At 43.2% G+C, this 22107-nt stretch overlaps 1 protein-coding gene across 1 annotated transcript; it reads left to right on the top strand.

Annotated features, from left to right (window-relative positions):
* The first annotated feature begins 846 nt into the window (after nucleotides 1-846).
* Nucleotides 847-21723, top strand: LOC117366959 (adiponectin-like). The gene is made up of 3 exons (XM_033959055.1): nucleotides 847-981; nucleotides 14488-14757; nucleotides 19230-21723. The coding sequence occupies exons 2-3, from the start codon at nucleotides 14496-14498 to the stop codon at nucleotides 19754-19756; spliced, it is 789 nt and encodes a 262-aa protein (XP_033814946.1). The 5' UTR covers nucleotides 847-981; nucleotides 14488-14495; the 3' UTR covers nucleotides 19757-21723.
* The last annotated feature ends 384 nt before the right edge of the window (nucleotides 21724-22107 follow it).

The raw sequence follows: 22107 nt of genomic DNA, 5'->3' as shown, positions 1-22107 counted from the left end.
TTGGTTAATTTTGCACTTAGGTTTTAATGTTTTTTTCATTTTAAAAGCTTTGGGGAGAGCTCTTTTGAGTGATTTTCTCTCCTTCCCACCTAAGTCTGGGGATGGTTGTGCTTCTCAATATTTATTATTTTACATAGATATATGAGGACAAGATGATGTACGGGGCAGGGCTTATTTAGATTTACTTCTAAGTGCTTGTCACTCTATAAGCACCTGCCCGGGGCCAATGGTTGTTACGAGGGCACTGGGCCCGTACTGATTGGTCCTCTTATTTAATTGAATTATTTATTGATTATTGATTATTCAATTTATTTAATTATTTTTTGGAAGCACTGTTTTCCATACCATCCTCAGTGTGGTGTAAGGACAGTTTATCACTATTTATACCAATTTTTCTAAGTTTGAATAGAAATTTTTAAAACATATATAAATAAATATGAAAATTGTGACAATATTGCAATACCATTAGACCTTAAACCTTGTGATTTTTGATGTGCTTGGAGTTTCTGATTATCAATATGTTCCTACCTGGTAATAGGTTCCCAGATTAAATGTCTTCTTACCTTTCATGCTACATATCAGGCAGTGTCTACACAATTTATGTGTTAGCTGAAATGTATGCATCCCCTTGCTAGCTGAAAACTTTGATAAGAACATATGAAATGCCACAGAAATGTAATTTATATATATTGTTAACTCTCTGCTTCAAACCAAAATGGCTTTGCTTTCTTTAAGGGGTGGATAAAATGCTGTCTGGGTTTAGAAATTTCCAGTCTTTCTGGAAGGTGAAACCAGATCTGCAGAGAAACCTCCAGGGCATGCCGAGCTTTAAATAAGCTCTCTCATCAGCAAATGGATGGAGACAACTTTAGCTGCCAGTTCCACATGTCACTTCTATGGAAAGAATCCAGTGTCATCCAACCCTCACCCTTGTCTTTCTAAGGTGACAGTGGTGAACCACCCAAGGCTTCAACAGAGCTGGTAAGAACATTTCTGTGGAAATTATTTTTTTGTTTTAATATATGAAGTTGTCTGCATATTTAATATTATCTTTAACAATGTTTCCCCATCTATTTAGAAACCTTAAATAACTAGGAGGAACTGGAGTACACAAATACAAAAATAAATCCACACTCCAGTTAAAGTGCTGCGTTTAAAATCTTACAGTGTCTCAACTAGAATAAACATTTCTTTTATATATTTTTCTTTTTTTTTCTCTCTATTTTCCAGGAGAAAAAAGGCCTCAGAAGCCACGGGGATCAACGATGCCCCGGGGCTATGTGGGAGGGCGATGTGGCAAATACACTAGCTTCCCCTGCGCACTTCAATCACTGGCCGTAAAAAACCTCCTTTAAATCTTACACATGTAACAACAATAGAAAAGTGCTTATCTTAATGAAGTTCCATTCAGGATCAGTTTTCTGGATGCTTTGCCAATTAACTTGCTTCAGCTTGTGTTCATTTTCAGCCAACGGTGGCCATCGTTTCACAGTATGACAAACCGTTTCTTCAGGGCTCTGTTAGGTAGTAGAATCTTAAAAACTACTTTAGATTGTTTTAAGATAGGCAGTGTACAAAATATCTGGCATACTAACATTTCATGCTATGGAAAATTACACAGTTATTATTAAAGGGACAAGATACATTAAGCCACGTTGTGGTGGTGAAGTATGCAAGTACTTGAAACGTACAGAATTCGTTTCTAGGTCCCGATAAATGTCCTGCAATAAATCCTGCCGCCTGGTCAGATATCTGGAGGTAATTCCCTTAGGTAAGAAGAATTAACAGAAGGCCCAAAGAAATTACCTGTTTAATAGAAAGAATACATCCAGTTTATATATCTTTTCACATGGGTCAGTAGTAACCATCACAGGAAAAGGGGGATGGACAAGAGAGGGGAGGGGGTGTGTGAGCAGGATATGTACATGGTAGGGGGTTTCAGCTTGTATTCTCTTAAAGACGAAACTTCATTAACATGATTAAATGAACTCCTCCCAAACCATCAGGAGAGCAGACACGAACACCCCACACCCGATCACCTCCAACACAGGTAGGAACAAAAGACATAAAATATGTATGTCCCTTTTTAAATGTGTCCCTTCATAGACAGAGACAGAAAACCTATCTATTCAAATGTGTCCTTTCAATCCACTCTTACGTCATGAAAATGACGTCATAAATGCACAGCATGAGCGTGGAGGGAGAGATATTCTAGATATGTTTCTTGAGGAGGGGTTTTAGGGGCGGTAATATGAGTCAAACAGCGCAGGAACAGTCTAAAAATTACATAAGCAACAAGAGTGCAGATAATAATAAAGATTATAACAATAAGAAGGTCTTTTACCCACCCCTGCATCCAATTAAAATACTGGTCCCAAGGATGAGATAAACCAGAGTTACGTTTGAGCTCAGCAGAGAGGTCTGCTAATTTCTGAATGGCCATAGTAACTTTTCCTGTAGGACCTGTATTGTCAGGAATAAAGGTACAACAGGATAAGGTACTAGGGAGAATTTTACAAACACCCCCCTTCTCAGCAAGGATCATATCAAGGGCCATGCGATTTTGAAAAGCCATCTGAGAAGTGGGACCTAACTGATCAGCAATACCTTGCAAGGCATCTCTAGAGTAATTCACAAAGCGTTGCTGATTATAATAAATGTAATTAATCCAATCAACATTTTTATTGATAGTAATAAGGGGAATAAGGGACTCAAACCCAGCCTTAACCTGGTCTCGGGCCTTGAATTCATCTGGGACCCCTCTTGGGACCCCTATAGCATCTATGTATACATGTGGGTCAAAGCTACCAAGGAGATCACGTTTATGTCGAGGCAAAGGGGAGAAGGAATCGTGGGAAGCATGCGAATAGGAAGGGTGTCCTTCAGAAAGGATATGCAAGGGCATAATAACCTTAGCTAAAGCACACTGGCCTATCCACTGGCTGGGTAGTTTAACACGGAGTTGAAGGTCTCCACAGAGCCAGTAAATATCACCTAAAGAAAAAATCTGATGTTGCAACAGTGGCGCATATTTATAATCTAGGACAGAACAATAACCAGGGGGAAAATTGCCTAAAAAACTACCCTGTGTCAGATTAGAAACATGACATGTGTAATTACCCTTATAGATGGTAACAGGTATATCAAGCTTTTTCTGTCCAGGTAGCAAAGGGTATTTGGAATGCCACAGCGCACAAAGGGGATCAGTAAAATTAGAGGAGGTATTGGTAAATAACCCAAAAAGGCATGGTTGGATACCAGGAGGGAGGTCCAGAGGTACAGTTCCTAAATGGGGTCTAGCTTGAGCACATATGTAACAATTACTCTTATTATGTTGATCAGCAGTGAATTTCATCCATTCTAACCAAAGGTTCCGTTCTGAAAACCCCACCTCAACAGCCATAGTATCTTCAAAGGTGGGGTTGGCAATAGCCATCATGTCAGTAAGTTTATTTAATTTGGGGGCTAGTGGATTAGTATTTTGGGGGGCCCCACAAAATGATGGGAGAGGATGAGTGGAGGTAGATAGATCCCGTAAGAAAAACTGGCGGGGCAAATAGCTAGACCCACCCTTAAACCACATGCCCATAACGTACATACCTTCATCAGTAGGTCTAGGGTTTTCAATGGTAAGAGAAAGCTTAATAATTTGTTCAGAAACACTTTTCCTATAACAGTTTCCAACCTTACGAAGGGTCATACGGCTAAGCAGAGATTTACCATTTTGGTCCACTCTTTTCAGAGCACTTTCTGGTTTATAAGCCCAGTCAGTGCCAGTGTTCCACCCTACCGCTCCCCAGGATGCACACTTATCCCCCCAACGTGAGTCAGTAACACATATGTAAATGTCTTTAGTTTTAGGAATCTCAGAGGACCAATGGCACAGCCATGTGACGTCAATTGATGAACAGTCCACAATGTCACAATACTCAAAAGTGAAAGTGGCCACGTGCACACTGCTGGAATTATACCAAAGAGTAGTATACTGTCTATCTTTCTGGATTCCAATTGAAGGGCAGCCCTTGGGAGGAAGTCCAGCTCGACGTCGTGTTCGCAAAGAGGTGCCTGGGGTGTGGCTTACAGCAGGGGTGTCATTTACAGATAGGTGTGGGCAGAAAGTGTCATGGACCCAAGACACATCATTCCTGTAGACACAGTTAGAAATGATCCATACAGGAAGAAAAACTAGCAGCAACGTTGCCAGTAGGAGAATGATAAAGTTGGTAGAATGCTGCGATGAGGTCATCATGTTGTTCTACTGGGGGAGGTGAAATCTGCGCAGGGAAGACTTGCTTCTGGGGTTTTAAGTTAACCCTCTTCAAGCGACTTGCGTGGATCCAGACAGGAGACTCCTCAGTGAGTACAGCGGTCCTGGTCGCAGCGATCACAGTGGTGGGAGGGCCAAAGGGGAAATCCGTCTGCTTCCTATCCTTGAAAAGCTTCTGGACGATGACTTCGTCACCAGGCTGGAAGGAATGGGTAGGAATCTGTGGAGAGAAAGGAGAAGTGCAAGACACGTTTCTTTCAACATGCCCTAAAGTTTCAATAAGCTTTCGGACGTATTCTTCCTGTATTAAGGGGAGGTCACTACTCTCAACTATTGAGGGTTTGTCTACCCATGGGGCGGGGAAAGGTCGTCCCATGAGAATTTCAAAGGGAGAGTAGCCAGTGGTGCTGTGAGGCTGCATCCTAATTTCAGCTAAAACAATAGGGAGGAATTTTTTCCAATTCACAAACGTGCCAGCTGTGGCTTTCCTGATTTTGTCTTTAATAGTCCTGTTCATGCGTTCGACAATACCGGAACTCTGTGGGTGATATGGGAGATGAAATTTCCACTCAATACGGAGTGCGGTAGCTAAATCTTTGCATACTCTGGCAGTGAAAGCAGGACCATTATCTGAGTTGATATATGTGGGACATCCCCACCTAGGAATGATTTCGCGAAGTAAAATGTTCACCACTGTCTGAGCAGTTTCATTTGTAGTGGGAAACACTTCAGGCCATCGGGAGAACATGTCAACAATGACAAGGGCGTAATCCTGGCGGGTCCCGGTGGCATGAGGAATATGAGTAAAGTCAATCTGTAAGTGTGTAAAAGGAGAAGTGGGGTAAGTAAGGTGCTGGTGTGGTGCTTTATGAGGTATGTTAGGATTAGCACGGAGACAGGTTAGACATCGAGCTATATATGTCTGTATCAGGGAGCGAAGGTCAAGAATGAAAAAATCACTGGCAAGAAGTTGAAATGTCGAGCGAGCACTGCGGTGACCAATGCCATGATATTGGGCAATGAATAAGGGGGAGCTAGCGGCTGGTATACAGGGTTTCCCCTCTTTGCACCAAAGTCCGTCCGAAGGGCGGCTTTGGGCACCGGCCAGACACCAGGCATCAAGTTCAGAGGGGGTAACAAAGGACTGAAGCTGAGAAAAAAGAGAGGAAGGGGGAAAAGCAGGAGGGGAAAGAAGAGGGAGAAGAACAATGGAGGGAGGGGGGTCCAAAGCAGCTTGTTTAGCAGCGCGGTCGGCCAGAGCATTACCTCTGGCAACTTCAGTCTGGAGACCAGTGTGTGCACGACAATGAAGGATAGCAATTGCAGCAGGCAGGAGTAAGGCAGAGAGAAGGTCCGAAACGAGGGAAGAATGGGAAATGGGCTTACCATCGGCTGCCACAAAACCACGACGTTGCCAGATAACACCGTGGTCGTGTACAACACCAAAGGCATATTTAGAGTCAGTGTAAATGTTAACGCGTTCACCAGAGAAAAGGTGACAGGCGCGAGTAAGGGCAATGAGTTCAGCAGCCTGGGCCGAGGGATAGGGGAGGGAAGAGGCCTCATGGATAATGTCAGGGAGTTCAACCACAGCATATCCTGTGTGGAAGGTGTTGTCATTAGGGCGTGAGCAGGAACCATCAACAAAAATGGAGGAAGCATCAGGGAGAGGGGTAGAGGACAAGTCAGGGCGGGGGGAAGTATCATGGTGTATCAGAGAGACACAGGAATGATCAGGAGGAAGGGAATCCTGTTCACCCTTGAGACCCAGAAGCCCATTTAAAAGGAGGGCGGGGCCGTAAGTTGGGGCAGAATATCTGATGGTGAGATTGGGATTAGAAAGGAGGATGACCTCATAACCACTAAGGCGCTGAGCAGACATATGCTGGGTATGAATGTTGCGAAGGAGGGCTTGGACATTGTGAGAAGTGTGAAGGGTAGTGGGGTGACCAAGGGTCAGAGGAGTAGCCATCTCTACCACCATAGCACATGCAGCCAGGGATCTCAAGCAGGCAGGCATGCCTTGAACTTGAACAGGGGTAACTTTAGAAAAAAAGGCAACAGGGCGTAACTTACCGCCATGATCCTGAGCCAGGACGCCCGCCATGGTCTTACAATTGTCACGAGCAAAGAGATGAAACATTTGGTCATAATCAGGAAGACCCAATCCTGGGCTAGAAACCAAAGCACATTTCAAATGTCCAAAAGCGTCCAACATTTCTTTAGTCCATCTGATAAGATCAGTCATTTCAGAACCCAGGGTCTGTCTCAGAATCTGGTCATAGAAGGAACAATCAGGGATCCATTGGCGGCAGTAACCAATCATACCAAGAAAAGTAAGCATGTCCTTCTTGGAAGCTGGGCGGGGCAGACCCAGAACGGCAGCAATGCGAGAGGTGCTGATTTTCCTCTGACCATGAGACAGGACAAAACCCAGGTATTCCACTTCAGATTTACACCATTGCAGTTTCTTTCGTGACACCTTGTGACCACACACAGACAACCATTGTAAAAGGTCTAAACTATCAGCCTGGCAGGTCTCCTGAGTTATGGAACATAAGAGTAGGTCATCCACATATTGGATGAGTACAGAACCATGAGGGGCGGTCCATGACTGCAGGGTGGCCCCAAGGACAATGGAGAACACCACAGGGGAGTCAACATATCCTTGGGGCATTCTGCACCAGGTATATTGCTGTTGCTTAAATGTAAATGCAAAAAGTGGCTGGGTGACCTCATCAACAGGGACTGAAAAAAAAGCATTCTTCAGATCAATGACAGTAAAGACAGTGGCTGCAGGTGGAATGGAAGAGAGTAGAGAAGGAACATCAGGGACAATAGGTGCAATAGGGATCACCAAAGCATTAACAGCCCTAAGGTCTTGGACAAAGCGGGGGGTGCCATCAGCTTTAACAACAGGATTGATGGGCGTATTGTAGGAAGAGATGGTAGTTTTAATAATACTGGAGGAAAGAAAAGAAGCAATCAGTGGAACCATGACTCTCTCCTTTTCTCGGGAGATTGGGTACTGCTTAATGAAAATGGGAGTGAGTGATTTCAGAGAAGCACGATAGGGGGTGCATGAAATAGAGCCTACATCATTGTCAGTGGAAGCCCAAACCGGGGAGTCTGGGGGAAGGGGCAAAAGCATATCAGAGCAAGTGGAAAGGTAAAGGGAGGATGGAGGGCGAATGGGAATGACGGAGGAAAGGACATGCAAACCTCCTGTATCATCTGTAGTGAGCTGGATGAGAAGAGGGAAAAAAAGATCACGACCCAGAAGGCTGACAGGGCAATGGGGAATAATAAGAAAGGAGTGTTGGAAAAGAGTAAAGCCTGTATCTGGATGGGCTACAGACAGGGGTGTGGTACGATAGGATTTAGTCAAAACCCCATTAATTCCCATGGAAGGTTCAGCATTCATGCGCGGACCCTGATAGTAATCCTCACTGATAGTGCTACAAGTGGCACCCGAATCTACAAGAAAAGGCACTGGACTCCCCTGGACAATAAGAGATATCAAGGGGGAATCCTTGGCAGAGGCAGAGACCAAAGTGAATGCTGGGGTGTAAACCTCTGGGCCCCTTCATTGGGAAGTTGGAGGGTTATGCCAAGTGATGGGAAAACGAGGAGGAGTGGCAGATGGTCTCACAGTGGAGGGAGGGGTAGGCAACATGGATGGGGCAGACTGAACTGGCAAAGCGGGGGGTCTGGGATGTGGGCATTGATTAAGCCAGTGACCATGGTCCCCACAATTGAAACATCCAGTACTTCTGGATGGATTATTACCACCTCGACCGGAGGCAGGGGCCCGCCCCCTGCGAAACCTGCGACCCCCTCTTCCACGAGGAGCGGACAGACGCGGTTTCCAGGTGGGTAGCTGGCCCTGATAATGCAGGATTTCCCGAGGCTTAGAGATCTCAAAGCAATCTGCGGCTTCCTTTTCCATCAATCTATTTTGAAATTCAGCACGAGAACTAGTGGGCCATTCTGAAATCATTTGTTTGACCAGAATTTGCAAGGGAGAACGGAGGTTAGAAAGGAAAGTCTGAATAAGTAGGGAATCCATATTTTCATGGACACTAAGACCTGCCTCTTGGGTCCAAGTTTCATTAAACCTCTTCCAGAAATCCACAACAGTTTCACCAGATTTCTGTTTGCAAGCTACTGCAGTGGGAAGGGAAGATTTAGATTTAAAACACCTATCAAGCTCTGCCTGCAATTCATTCCACATAACTGCATTTCCTGCTTCAGTGTTAAGCTTATAAGCTGTAGCAGTGACAGTAGCAGGCTCTAAAACGCTGACACTAGGAACGTTAGACCAGTCCCAGGGGGAACTGTGTCCGACAATGCCATCTATAATAAGGCACATATCTTCTTGTGTATAATTTCGACCCTTGCATGCTCGCTTTAGATAGTGAAAAGTGGCACTAGCAGAGACAAAAGGCTTGGGGCAGTGTTTAATAATCTTGTTAATGTCTTCTAATTCAATGGGTTTCTTTAAGAGAGTATCCCCCACTGTGAGAAAGGGCATCTGCTCTTGCATCAGCTCTTGTACTTCCGCAACCCTTTGAGTGCCACTGCGAGTGTGGAGGGGTGAAAAAGAGATTACCGGTCCTCTGACGGTGGGGCTGGTAGTGGATACAGTGGACAAAGGTAGGGCTTGGGGCAAAGTATCACTAACCTGTCCCGATGCAGCTGCACCGGACAGGACGGGGGGTGGAAGAGGAGGAGGGGGTGCAACAAGAGTACTACTGACAAGGAGATCGATATCATCCTTAGATAAGGAAGGATAAAGTTTAAGAAGAGCACTGGGTGATGGAACTTGTAAATGATATGGAGGAGGACTAGCAGCACAGATAAATTTTTCTGCTGCATGTAATTGAGCAGGGGAGAGAATGGACACGTTAGAAGTTTCATCTTTGGCAGTGGCTGACCAATAAGGAGCATATGTAAGCCAGTTAATGCCTCCCCTTTTCATGTATTTTTTGTCCCAGTGCGGGTCCCCTAAATAGTATGGCCATGCTTCATGATCCCCCAAACACAAACCCTTTATCATATCCATATGGAACTTATCATTTGCCCCATCTCGGGGAAACGGACTTGAACTATGAAGTCCTTCAGTCCAACCAGCCATATTATCTATCCAGGGGTTAATAAGATAATATCCAGTGTCACACACACGGGCAACATAAGCCTTACAGGTCTCATTCTTCTTAGGAGGGGGGGGAACCTTACTACCTTTCTGACCCATTACAAAACCAATATAGCAATGTGCAATGCTCGCTTACCTTACCTATAAGCGAGATACAGTGATAATAAACAATATAATCTTATACTCTATAAAATCTTATCTAAGCAAATAGAAGAGAAAGCGCATGCAAAAAAGAGGTGCAGACGGCAGAATGAGCAGGCATTTCTATAAATAATCTTGTTCTTTAGCAGCTGCTTATATTTCCGATGCGTGCTTCCCGAAAGCAACGCAATAAGCTTACCAAAAGCTTTTATTTTTAATATATAAAGGTTTGGAACAGGACGCCAGCACCCAGTGAGTACTAAAGAACTAAATTAAAAATTCAGAAATACTCACAAAGTGCTGGTGATGTCCAGTCCATCCCGGATGACGCCCCCAAATTGAAACGTACAGAATTCGTTTCTAGGTCCCGATAAATGTCCTGCAATAAATCCTGCCGCCTGGTCAGATATCTGGAGGTAATTCCCTTAGGTAAGAAGAATTAACAGAAGGCCCAAAGAAATTACCTGTTTAATAGAAAGAATACATCCAGTTTATATATCTTTTCACATGGGTCAGTAGTAACCATCACAGGAAAAGGGGGATGGACAAGAGAGGGGAGGGGGTGTGTGAGCAGGATATGTACATGGTAGGGGGTTTCAGCTTGTATTCTCTTAAAGACGAAACTTCATTAACATGATTAAATGAACTCCTCCCAAACCATCAGGAGAGCAGACACGAACACCCCACACCCGATCACCTCCAACACAGGTAGGAACAAAAGACATAAAATATGTATGTCCCTTTTTAAATGTGTCCCTTCATAGACAGAGACAGAAAACCTATCTATTCAAATGTGTCCTTTCAGTACTGTTGCTATTTTCAAAGATGGGCTATCCAAGTAACTCTCTAGTAACACTTTTGCAGGTACAAAAGTAGTTACTTACCTTGCTCCTGCTACTTCTGTGGTAGGGTTTTGGGAAGTAGTAATGTTCACATCTTTTGAAATATTCAATAGACAGATATCTTTCGCCCTCACTTATGTTACATCTGTAAGTGCACCTATATTTAAAGGACTAAGTCTAGCCTTGCACAGCTCACCACATTTAACTAGGCTGAGAGGAGGCATTTCTAGAAGCATGTTAGATTGGGGACAAAAATAGAGTGCTACCCAAACAAAATAACAGTATGTGGATGTTTTCAGCTCACACACTGTAGTTTTCAAAGAAAAACTGCGTGAGAGAATATTGGTATTTAAGCAGAGGTAGGCAATTCCAGTCCTCGAGAGTCACAGGCAGGTCAGGTTTTCAGGATCTCCACCATAAATATGCATGAGATAGATTTGCATCTCAAAGAGGCAGTGCATGCAAATCCATCTCATACATATTCATGGTGGAGATCTTGAAAACCTGACCTGGCTCCGGCTCTCGAGGACCGGAATTGCCTACCCCTGGTATAAAGTAATATGCTAATGAAGTCATTGTGGAAGTCTCACATGGCTTTACCATGTGGAAATGGCTAAGATGTGTAAGTCACGATTTTATAAAGCCACTATTTATGTGTGTAAAAATTATCAGATATGTAACTTGGAAGGGGAGTATGTAGGGAGTTGTAGGTATGTTTGGGCAGTAAATAAAAGCATATGTTTATTTCCAATTTTACAAAGTGAATACAAATATATGTATTTTAAAAAATATGGACATTGGCATCTACACCTGCTCCAAAGCTGGTGTATCAAGTGTGGGGCAGGTTTCCTAAACTGAACTAAGCAGTTATGGCCCTGAATCTATAAATGGTGATGAAATTGAAGATGCACCTCACAGCAATAATGGATAATAAACTTGTTGGGGTGCACACCGCTATCCAGAAAATCAAAGATAGTGTGGGAGCTTTTAACAACTGGGTGCTTCAAATGGAAGACAGGCTCGTTCGACATGAGACAACAGCTGACTCGCTTGCCACTTGAAAATAGGCCCTGGAATGCACCGCTCAACAGCTAACAGACCATTTGGAAGATCAAGAGAACAGAGCAAGGAGGAATAATCTTCAAGCGGTGGGCCTATCGGAATCTATAAAGGAAGGGGACCTGCACACATGGCTTGAGGATTGGCTACCAAAAGTGCTTAATATGGGTGTGGGACCTTCGACTGTGCACCTGGAACGTGCACACAGATTAGGGCAGCACAAAGATCAAGATTCTAGACCAGGGATCTCAAAGTCCCTCCTTGAGGGCTGCAATCCAGTCGGGTTTTCAGGATTTCCCCAATGAATATGCATTGAAAGCAGTGCATGCACATAGATCTCATGCATATTCATTGGGAAAATCCTGAAAATCCGACTGGATTGCGGCCCTCAAGGAGGGACTTTGAGACCCCTGTTCTAGACCGAGATCTGTGATTATGTGGTTCCTGAACTATGCTGATAAGGAGCGGATCCTCTACCAAAACTGGGACTGTAGGCAGCTGAGCTATGAGAACCACACTGTGCTAATTTTTCAGGATTTCTTATAGGCAGTAGAAACATAGAAAAATGACGGCAGAAAAGGGCCATAGCCCATCTAGTCTGCCCACACTAAAGACCCCCTTCCCTAAATTTATTCTCCCAGATATCCTATATGTAGCAGCGCGTCAGAGGACGATGACTCCTCATTGCTCCACTCTCTATAAGCAAGGGCTTCGGGCAATCCTACAGTATCCAGCCCAAGTGTGTCTTCTCTATCATGGGAAAACACTCTTTTTTTGACAAGCCTCAGCAGTTGGAGTCCTTCTTGCAACAGCTACCTCCGGAGGAGAGGATACTGGGGGGTGCTTGAGCATAGTTACAATCTTGGGTCCATGTGATCTCTGACTGAGGATATGGCTTGCTTTTGCTGTTATTTATTTATGTTAGGTATTTATATACCACTTATCAAGGTTATCTAAGTAGTTTACAATCAGATACTCAAGCATTTCCCTATCTGTCCTGGCAGGCTCACAATCTGTTTAATGTACCTGGGGCAATGGAGGATTGAGTGACTTGCCCAGGGTCACCAGGAGCAACATGGGATTTGAATCCATAACCTCAGGGTGCTGAGGTTGTAGCTCTAACCACTAGGCCACTCCTTCCTTCATGGATGATTGCCCTCTGTTTGGTGGACACTGCCTCCTGGATGTGGACCGGTATTGGGCCTCGTCGCTGCTAGGTTTTGTAGGCAACCCGTATTTCCCCCCAGGGATTGAGCTCTTCCCCTTTTTTCTCTGTGAACAGCTAGGGGTTGTAGTAGTCTTTTTCAGCTGCTGTGTTGGCATCAATGAAAACAAGCTTATGAAAGTATGGCATAAGAGATTCAAAAGTGATCACACTAATACACTGTGACTCTCTCGTTGCCATTTTTCTGGTGTACATAAAAACGGAAATCACACCCTTACAATCCTAATATACAATCAATCTCAGACTTCCATTCAAAGCTCCCATTCCAGCTGCTGGAGTACATTCTTGGACCTTTGCCTTGGCTATCTCTGTTTTTGCATTTCCTTGGTTCTGTAACCTTTTAGATCACATGGCAATTTTTTTTGTTATTCCTTCCTCTTCTGTGACACTGTACTTGTTGTTTCAATTAGAATACTTTTTTTAAAAAAACAAAAAACCCCAACAACCCCAAACAAACAAAAAAAGACAACACAAAATGGGGATGACAATGATTGGAGGCATGATGACAAGTCAAAAATGCAAGATTTTTATTAGCTGACCAATGTGCCAACTAATTTTGCATTTTTGACTTGTCTTCACGCTTCCGTCCGTTGCCATCTCAACTTCACATTGTCTTTATGGATTTCTGTGGACATCTTTATGCCTCTGTTTTTGCAGTTGTCACAAGTAAAATAACCCATCTTAACAGTAGCCAACATTAATAACTTTCCCCTTAATGTAGCTTATATTGGTTATGCTAAATATATTTTCTGTGTTATCTACATGGGATGATGCTGAAAATGTTCCCAATAGTTAATGTAGAGTCTCTGCAGTTACTGTACCACATATTAGGCAATTAGCACCTGGTACCTGCAAAACTTTACCTCACTTTGGCAAAAGGCTTCTTAAATAATAGCAGTTTCTAGCGCAGAGAGCCATGCTGAATGGCCCGCGCTGCTCCCGACGCTCATTGAGTTACCATGAGTGTCGGAAGCAGCGCGGACCATTCAGCACAGCAACCCGTGGTAGAAACTACTATCGCAGTTTCGTAGAAAAGGTGGTAAGACAAGAACTAATGTTAAATTTGAGAAACAGAGATCAAACTTAATATAACCTGACTTAGCAATGAGGTTCATTACTGCCGTATACAAAATTAACTTTTTCAGAAACAATGCCCCTGGGTATAGGCATTGGAACGGGGAAGGCCACAGGAGCCATGGCCTCCCCAAAAATTGGTGGTCAAAGTCATTTATGGCTCTGCTCCCCTACCCACCTCCTCCTGGCCGCTATAATTTTAACTCTTCCAAGGACAAAAAAAAAAAAAATCCAACAAACCTGCAGTAAAAATACAGTGAACAAAAGACAAAGAAAGGTACTGCAGACATACAAGATGCAGGCAAAGTTTATTTTAAACAAACAAACAGATTGTTGCGGAGAAATAGATCACTTTATATAAAATATGGGACCCAACATGGTCCGTGTTTCGAGCAACACGTCTTCTTCAGGGGTCTCATAAAGTGATGGTAACAAAGGAGACGCAACAAATTCCTGATCTGTATGTTGTGTACTTAGGTGGTGATAATGTACTTCTGCAGATTGAAGACTTCCGGGGCAGGCCTGCTTGTTGACACTGCGCGGCAGCTGTTGGAAGGTTTAAAATTACTGCGACCGGGGAAAGTAGGTGGGGGAGTCAGGAGCTGAAAAGAGAGGTTGTGCCTCCCCCAAATGAAAAATCATTCCACTGCCTATGCCCCTAGGAAAACCCTTAAAAAAAAAAAGCTTTATGTTATATAGCACACTGATATTTTTGATTTTTCAGGATTAACCATGACATTCTTGTCAGGCTTTATCTTCTGTTTGCTGTTGGTCATCAATGCAAGTTATAGCAAGGAAGTTGAATCACTGACCATTGATGAATTGGGGGGTGAAGAATTCATAAACGATGAGCCTTCAGCAGAGGACCCAGCAAGAAATCAACCCAGTGGACCTTGTGCTAATTGGATGGGAGGAGCACCAGGTTATCCTGGCCATAATGGTGTTCCAGGTAGAGACGGCAGAGATGGAAAAGATGGTGCAAAAGGAGAAAGAGGTAAACAAGGAAGAGGCTTCTATGATATTTTAGTGAACAAATCACATGTTCTACAGTATAATTAAATGCCTATGTATTGTTCAGCCATCTAAAATTATCAACATGATAAGTGCAATAATCAAAAGATTTTATGCAGGTTAGCATGCATGTGGACTGTTGGTGCTTCTTAAGAAATGTAATGCATGCTAAATTGATTAAATATAGGTCACGAAAAAATTTAGTCATCACAAAACTGGGTGCTAAGCTAGTATTCTATAATGGCAGAGTTGCGCACCAAATCTGTAATAGAATACTAGTGTAATTTCTCAGTTATGTTCAAAATTTAGGCGTGACCACTTATACCTTGTCTGTGACTATATAAATGGTGACTTCTAAATGTTGCATTTGAGCATACAAATGCACTGTCCTATAAAATGCATGCATGATAGTCAGAACACCCCAAAATGCCAATGCCCATCCCATGTTACTGCCCCCCCCTTTGCATGAAACAAAATAATATGCATAAGTTAAATTTGTTCATGCTGCCTCCATTCTAGGTAAATCTTTCTCATACATATTCATTGTTTGTATCCTGAAAACCTGACTGCCTAAGTGTGTCCTGAGGCCTGAGGTCAAAACCCCTCCTCTGCTATGAAATAACAACTTGAAATAAATGTCATTATGCTTTTCCATTGCTGGTTTACTAATACCATGAGTTGATAACAGTCTAATTTGATTGAATGATTTCCATCATTTATTTTTTGAACTATCTAATAGTCTAGGCAGAGTACAAATTTAACATCCATAATACAAAACTTGAAAACACTCTATTACCTCAGATTGCTTGTTTCTTTGATTTTAACCTGAAAGAATAAAACTAAGGTTTTATTGCCCTTTCAACAATGCTGGGACTTAATAGCTGTACCTTATATGCCAAGTTAATCAAAGGTTTTCTATGAATGACTGTTCTGTTTGCCATGGGAGGGGGGAGGCCTGTCATTCACAGCACGTGGTCCTGTAGGCAGGAGGGAATGGGCTTCCCTCCTGCTGATTTTGCAGCACAAGATAAGGGAGTGTTGGGTGATGTGTGTGAGGGTAGGTGTTGCCAGTGCTGGCTGGAATGTCGGGTGATGGGGGGGTGTTGCCAGTGCTTTCTGAAATGTCGGGTGATAGGGGGGGGTTGTCAGTGCTGTCAGGTAATGTGGGGGGGTTGTTGCCTAAGGCTCTTCCAATAGAAGGGGTCTAAGGCACCTGGGCCAATCAGGGTTTTAGACCGCTTCCCAGTGCATCCCAGAGTGTACCAGGAAGGGGAAGGCCTGCCATTTTGACGAGGCAAGCCTGGGAGGGAATGACTAGCCCTCTTATAGTCTTCTAAAAAAGGTAAGCAGGAGTTGGAGGGGGATTGGAGGTGGGGGTGCCCCACTAGACCACCAGGCTTGGTGTGGTGAGGGGCTGTCGGTGGGGGGAGGGGGAGCTTGTTATCAGGGGGTCTCCCAGAATGGGGAGTCTCCTTGACCCTGCAGCAGGAGGGCATGAGCATCCCTCCTGCCAATATTTCAGAAAAAAAGTACCCTGATATTGGGAGGGGGGGACTTTTGTTTTTTTAACTGAGCGCTATGCGGCTAGAACTAACGCCAGCTCAATGCTTTTCCGCACGTTAATGTTAATATTATATTTAATGTTATTTGGCCAGACTGGTCATTTGATTTTTCCTTTTTCTTTTATTTAATATGTTAAATCTCTCTTTTCCTTATATATATACTGCTTTATATAAATTTATAAAAGTATAAATAAAGACTAGGGGACACTCAATGAAGTTACAGGGAAATACTCTTAAAACTAATAGAAGCAAATTTTTTTCACTCAGAGAATAGTTAAGCTCTGGAACGTGTTGCCAGAGGATGTGGTAAGAGCGGATAGCGTAGCTGGTTTTAAGAAAGGTTTGGACAAGTTCCTGGAGGAAAAGTCCATAGTCTGTTATTGAGAAAGACATGGGGGAAGCTACTGCTCGCCCTGTAATGGTAGCTTAGAATATTGCTACATCTTGGGTTTTGGCCAGGTACTAGTGACCTGGATTGGCCACCATGAGAACGGGCTACTGGGCTTGATGGACCATTGGTCTGACCCAGTAAGGCTATTTTTATGTTCTTATGAAACAGTACCTGTAAAAAGTTAAAATGGAACCTTTTACTGCCTTCTATTTAGAAAAGTATATCGCAAACTGTGTGCCACAGTGAGATTCTGGGTCTGTTGCGAGATGCCAGTGAGGAGAAGAGGCGCCAGAAGAGGCTGACTACTTACAGGATGTACCTCTTGCAGCAAGAAGCACATCCTGTAGGCAGTCAGCCAGGGCTGGCACCTCTCCTCCTCCCCGGCGCCTCTCCTCTCCATACCTCTCCTCCTGCAGCACCCTCCTCTCCCCCCACACCGGCGTAGCAATTGCAGGCTCAGGGCGCCAACTGGAGGGCCTCCGCACATATGTGGATGTCGACATGATGATGTCACCAGGGCAAGATTAACCAATAGGGGCCCGATGAAGGAGGGCATCAACATTGTTTTTCCAAACGGCAATAGACCCCTCCAACATCGACTGGCAACGCGGGCCCCTCCCCCAATCAGCAGCGCGGGTCCCACCCCGATCGGCAACGCAGCCCCCCACCATCGACGGAAAGACAAGCAAGCAACGCGGGTAAGAAAGGCAAAGGGAACTGTAATTGTGCAAGCGGTGCTGCTTGCCCAAAGCTTCCCTCTGATGCAGCTTCCTGTTTCCGCCTGGGCGCAAGGTGGGGCGGGGCGGGGCAGGGGGGCCCAGTGTACTTGTGTGCCTAGGGGCCCTCGACGAATTAATCCTGCCCTGGATGTCACGCATGCGTGGAATGTAATCATGTTGATGTCCATGCATTTCCGGATGCACTCCAGCCACTGCCTCGAGTTTAGTGTGCTGCGGCTGCAAAAAAGTTTGTGGAACACTGATTTAGAAGGTTAGATCAGCTAGCCATGCACTAGCCAATTAGCATGTTGTAATGTAAATGGACTAACTGGTTAATACTTCTGTGTCCATTCTTCACTCATGGCACACCCTCTCCAAAATATTTTCTTTAAAAAAAAGCTATTCCAGTTAATACATACAAACAGGTATAGTAGCCTGTTTTTCCTGCACTAACCCCCTAAGTCTATAAAAGTACTAAAAATTGTGCATGCAATTTTGGTCACTTACTCAAATTGCATGCACAATTTAATTGAATAACATGCAAATTAGTACCAATAATTGGCATTTTAACAAGCAATTACTGGCGCAAATTAGAATGAATTACAAGTTACATATATAAATTTAGGCACTGGATCGATACCTACATTTTACGCATGAGTCACAAAAGGGGGTGCAGAAATGGAAGGGTCATGGGCAGATTCATACTTTAAACTATGCAAGTAATTAGAGAATAAAAGCATCTGTGCCTAAGTTTAGTTGCAGTTCCTAGCAGGGCAGGATTAATTTGTCGAGGGCCCCTAGGCACACAAGTACACTGGGCCCCCTGCCCCGCCCCATCCCACCATGCGCCCAGGCGGAAACAGGAAGCTGCGTCAGAGGGAAGCTTTGGGCAAGCAGCACCTCTTGCACAATTACAGTTCCCATTGCCTTTCTTACCCGCGTTGCTTGCTTGTCTTACTTTCCGTCGATGGGGGGGGTCCGCATTGCCGATCGGGGTGGGGCCTGCGTTGCCAATCGATGCTGGAGGGGCCCATCACCATTTGGAAAAAACAATATGATGCCTTCCTTCATCGGGCCCCCCTGACCATTTCAGGCCCTAGGCACGTGCCTACTTGGCCTATTGGTTAATCCTGCCCTAGTTCCCAGGCATAAGCAATATTCCATGAACCTTGTCTAACTTTAAGCATATAGGATAGCAATTTTTTGTGTGCCATAGAATTTACCCCTAACTGTACATTAGGACTTAACACCCTTTAGTTAAAGGGCCCTTTAATTTGCCTGTACATTTCCCTGGCATAGTTCCTTATATTAACTTTCTGACTTCCAGACAGAGTTATGATGATTGAGCAGTTGGAACTAGGACATCACAGTGCTCTGGAGCCATAGAACACTATTTATTTATTTATTCAATTTTCTATACCGTTCTAAGGGAGCTCATAACGGTTTACATTAATTTATTCAGGTACACAAGCATTTTTCCTGTCTGTGTCGGTGATTTCACAATCTATCTAATGTACCTGGGGCAATGGGGGGATTAAGTGACTTGCCCAGGGTCACAAGGAGCAGCTTGGGTTTGAACCCACAACCTCAGGGTGCTGAGGCTGTAGCTTTAACCACTGTGCCACACTCTCCACTAGACAAGGCTTTAGCTTTCAAGTGATTTGCCGGCTGCATAGAATGGAAGTTGACATTTGAATACACTTTTAAACCTCTCTCTCTATAAGTCAAACTTGGCTGGTCTAACCTTCTTTCTTACCAATATTGTTTCCCTCCATGTCTATAGGTGAATCTGGTCCAAAAGGCGAACAGGGACAACCAGGAGCTCCCGGTGTGGAAGGGCCAAGTGGACTCATTGGAAACCCAGGACTGAAAGGAGAGAAAGGAGAAAGTTATTTCATTTATCGCTCTGCTTTTAGTGTTGGCTTGACAGCCAGACCTACATTACCCAACCTCCCCATTAAATTTAGCAAGGTATTCTACAATGATCAGAAGCACTACGATGAAACCACTGGCAAATTCTACTGTACAGTGCCTGGATTGTACTATTTCTCCTACCATCTGACTGTTTACCTAAAGGATGTAAAAGTGAGCCTGTACAAGAACGGTAGAGCTGTCATGTTCACCTTTGACCAGTTCCAGAGCAACAACGTTGACCAAGCTTCTGGCTCTGTCCTGTTACACCTGCAGATTGGGGATGAAATTTGGCTTCAAGTATATGGTGAGGAATCTTACAATGGAATCTATGCTGACAATGACAATGATTCCACTTTCACAGGATTCCTCATTTATCCTTATACAACTCCTTCATAAAGTGTTGTGTTAAGGAGGACCTTAACAAACAGTTTGGAGTAGTTTAAATGTTCTATATGCATAATCCTTAAATGCCATTAAAACATCACCAAACAATCCTTTATCCTGCATCCATGAGCAAGATAGCTGTTTGTTTTTTAAAAGGATGTATCAGATCTCAGTTTTGGCATATCTCCAGTTCTTTTTATTACCTACTTTAAGCATTCTAACCAAGTCTATACAACTAAAGAATGTTTCTCTGAAAAATCAATATTAAAGTCAAAACAATAAAATGTTTAGCACCCCCATATCCCCAGCACAAACTAAATCTCTATAGTTTGCAAAGCCCTGGAGGCTGATTCTGCATTGTCAGGAATTCTAAGAGTATTTCATTGATTTCTCCAGTGCTAAAAGTTCTCATATTAAAGCATGATTTATGGATTTATTTTATACTACCAGGTTTCTAGCTTATATACTTCTTAAAATCACCCTTTTGACCAATTCTGTTTCACTAGTTAGGAAGACTGAAATACGAAGGCCTGGTTTCATCCTGCAATGATGCTATTGTCTAATCTTAGTAAGATAGAACAGCAGGGACACTGTTCAGGCAATTAGGCCTGATGGGCCGCCGCGAGAGCGGACCGCTGGGCAGGATGGACCTCTGGTCTGCCTCAGCGGAGGCAACTTCTTATGTTCTTATGAATCTTGCATTTGATGATTATTGCATACAAACCAAGTGCACCTAAAACTTGCAAGTTGAACCACAGATGCACATAGCATTTTTCAGAGTCAGAGATAGCAGTGGATTGTGACCAACAATCAGTCCAGGCAAGAGGATCTCCTCCTCTTCCTTCGCTCTCTTACCCTTCTCCTTCTTGATGTTGCAATCTATACTGCTCCAGAGTTGGGCTGCTTAATGCCCTTTAGTAGACATATTCCATAGTGTACCTGAATGTGTTTCACCTTGAGCTATACTAAAAAAGTATGAGCTAAATATTTTACCAAAATTTTTTATTTTATTTTAACAAAGGAAATACAGCAGTCGGAACACGTACATAACCTATACAAAACTAAAGATAAGACAGTCATCCGCGGGGTTTCTGCACAGAGACTAAAGAACTCAATGAAACAAATCAAAAACCATCCCCCCAATCCCACACCATTCCCCCCCCTTCCCAGCACTCCAGTGTCAAAACACCAAAAAATAAAAAAATTCAACAGAGCACTTCGGGCTTCATGGGACAAACTATCCCAAACAGGAGCCCAAATGGCCCAGAACTTTCTCCAACGACCAGGTCCACAATTCTTAATATCCAAATATTCATACTGTAACAGAGTGAACAGTTCATTTTTCCACATAGTAATGGTAGGTACCTCTGATGAGCTAAATATAATATATATCCATGTTAAAATGTTAATACCAATGTTGATGTACTTGATGTAAGTTATAAAATGAATAAAGAATTATAAAAAAATAAAAATAAAAAAATATATAAAATATATAAACAAACAAATAAATAGCCACTGGGTTCATGATATAGCTGGTTAGGCTATGGGGTAAGGAACTCCTTTGTGGGTTAACTCCTCACTCTAATCCCTCCATTCTCTTTGGATGCTTCCATGCAGCTACCATCTGAGAGAAGAGCCACATCACCTCCCAAAAATCAGGTTTATATTTCTCTCCAATTTCAGGGAACTCCTACTGCCCCATGCCATCTCTGAGTAGCACAATTCTAGAGCAGGGATTGAAAATGTTCCTCCTAATCCACCAAGGTGTACACATCGTTGAATCCTGCTACAGATTAATAACACACAAAGGTGGGCATTTAATCTCATTTAAATTATGAGCCCTCTGGAACAGAGAAATGCCTATTGTACGTAACTCTACCCATGAAAAGGAGTGAGCTGAATCTACATAATTAAAAAAACAAACATACTCTCTCTTTAGCTTCACTGATTTATGAATGACATTTATCTTTAGATACACTCAGATTCAGACTCAAGCTTTGTTCCTGCTTAGGCTGGTTAGTTCAGTTTTTAAAAAGCTTATTGCACCAGAAAATACAGGCATTTCAATGTACTAAAGATGCCTTATTCTATACAAAAATAAAAGTATTGTATTTTGTCTCCAAAAAAGTTCTTCTTATATACGTTTGTAAGGGAGGGGGGAAAACAAGAAGGAGAAGATCCATTTCTTGTTTGTATCTTCCTTTGAAAGGGCTTCTGTGTATTCTTTCCTGAGTCTAAACCTGTTTTATAGTCTATAAGAGATTTACGTTGGACAAGATCTTTGAAGTATTGAATCTCTGAATTTATGTCTATGAATTTATGTCTATGAATTTATGTCTATGAATCAGATTTCTGAATGAATT

Source organism: Geotrypetes seraphini, chromosome 9 (genome assembly GCF_902459505.1).
Source record: "Geotrypetes seraphini chromosome 9, aGeoSer1.1, whole genome shotgun sequence".
Taxonomy (NCBI): domain Eukaryota; kingdom Metazoa; phylum Chordata; class Amphibia; order Gymnophiona; family Dermophiidae; genus Geotrypetes; species Geotrypetes seraphini.
This window is presented reverse-complemented; position numbering and strand designations above follow the sequence as displayed.

Bases quoted from the DNA above. Each gene is read 5' to 3' on its own strand.
- LOC117366959 (XM_033959055.1), top strand. From the start codon at position 14,496: ATGACATTCTTGTCAGGCTTTATCTTCTGTTTGCTGTTGGTCATCAAT. The intron at 14,758-19,229 runs GTAAACAAGGAA...CCATGTCTATAG, and splicing joins TGGTGCAAAAGGAGAAAGAG to GTGAATCTGGTCCAAAAGGC.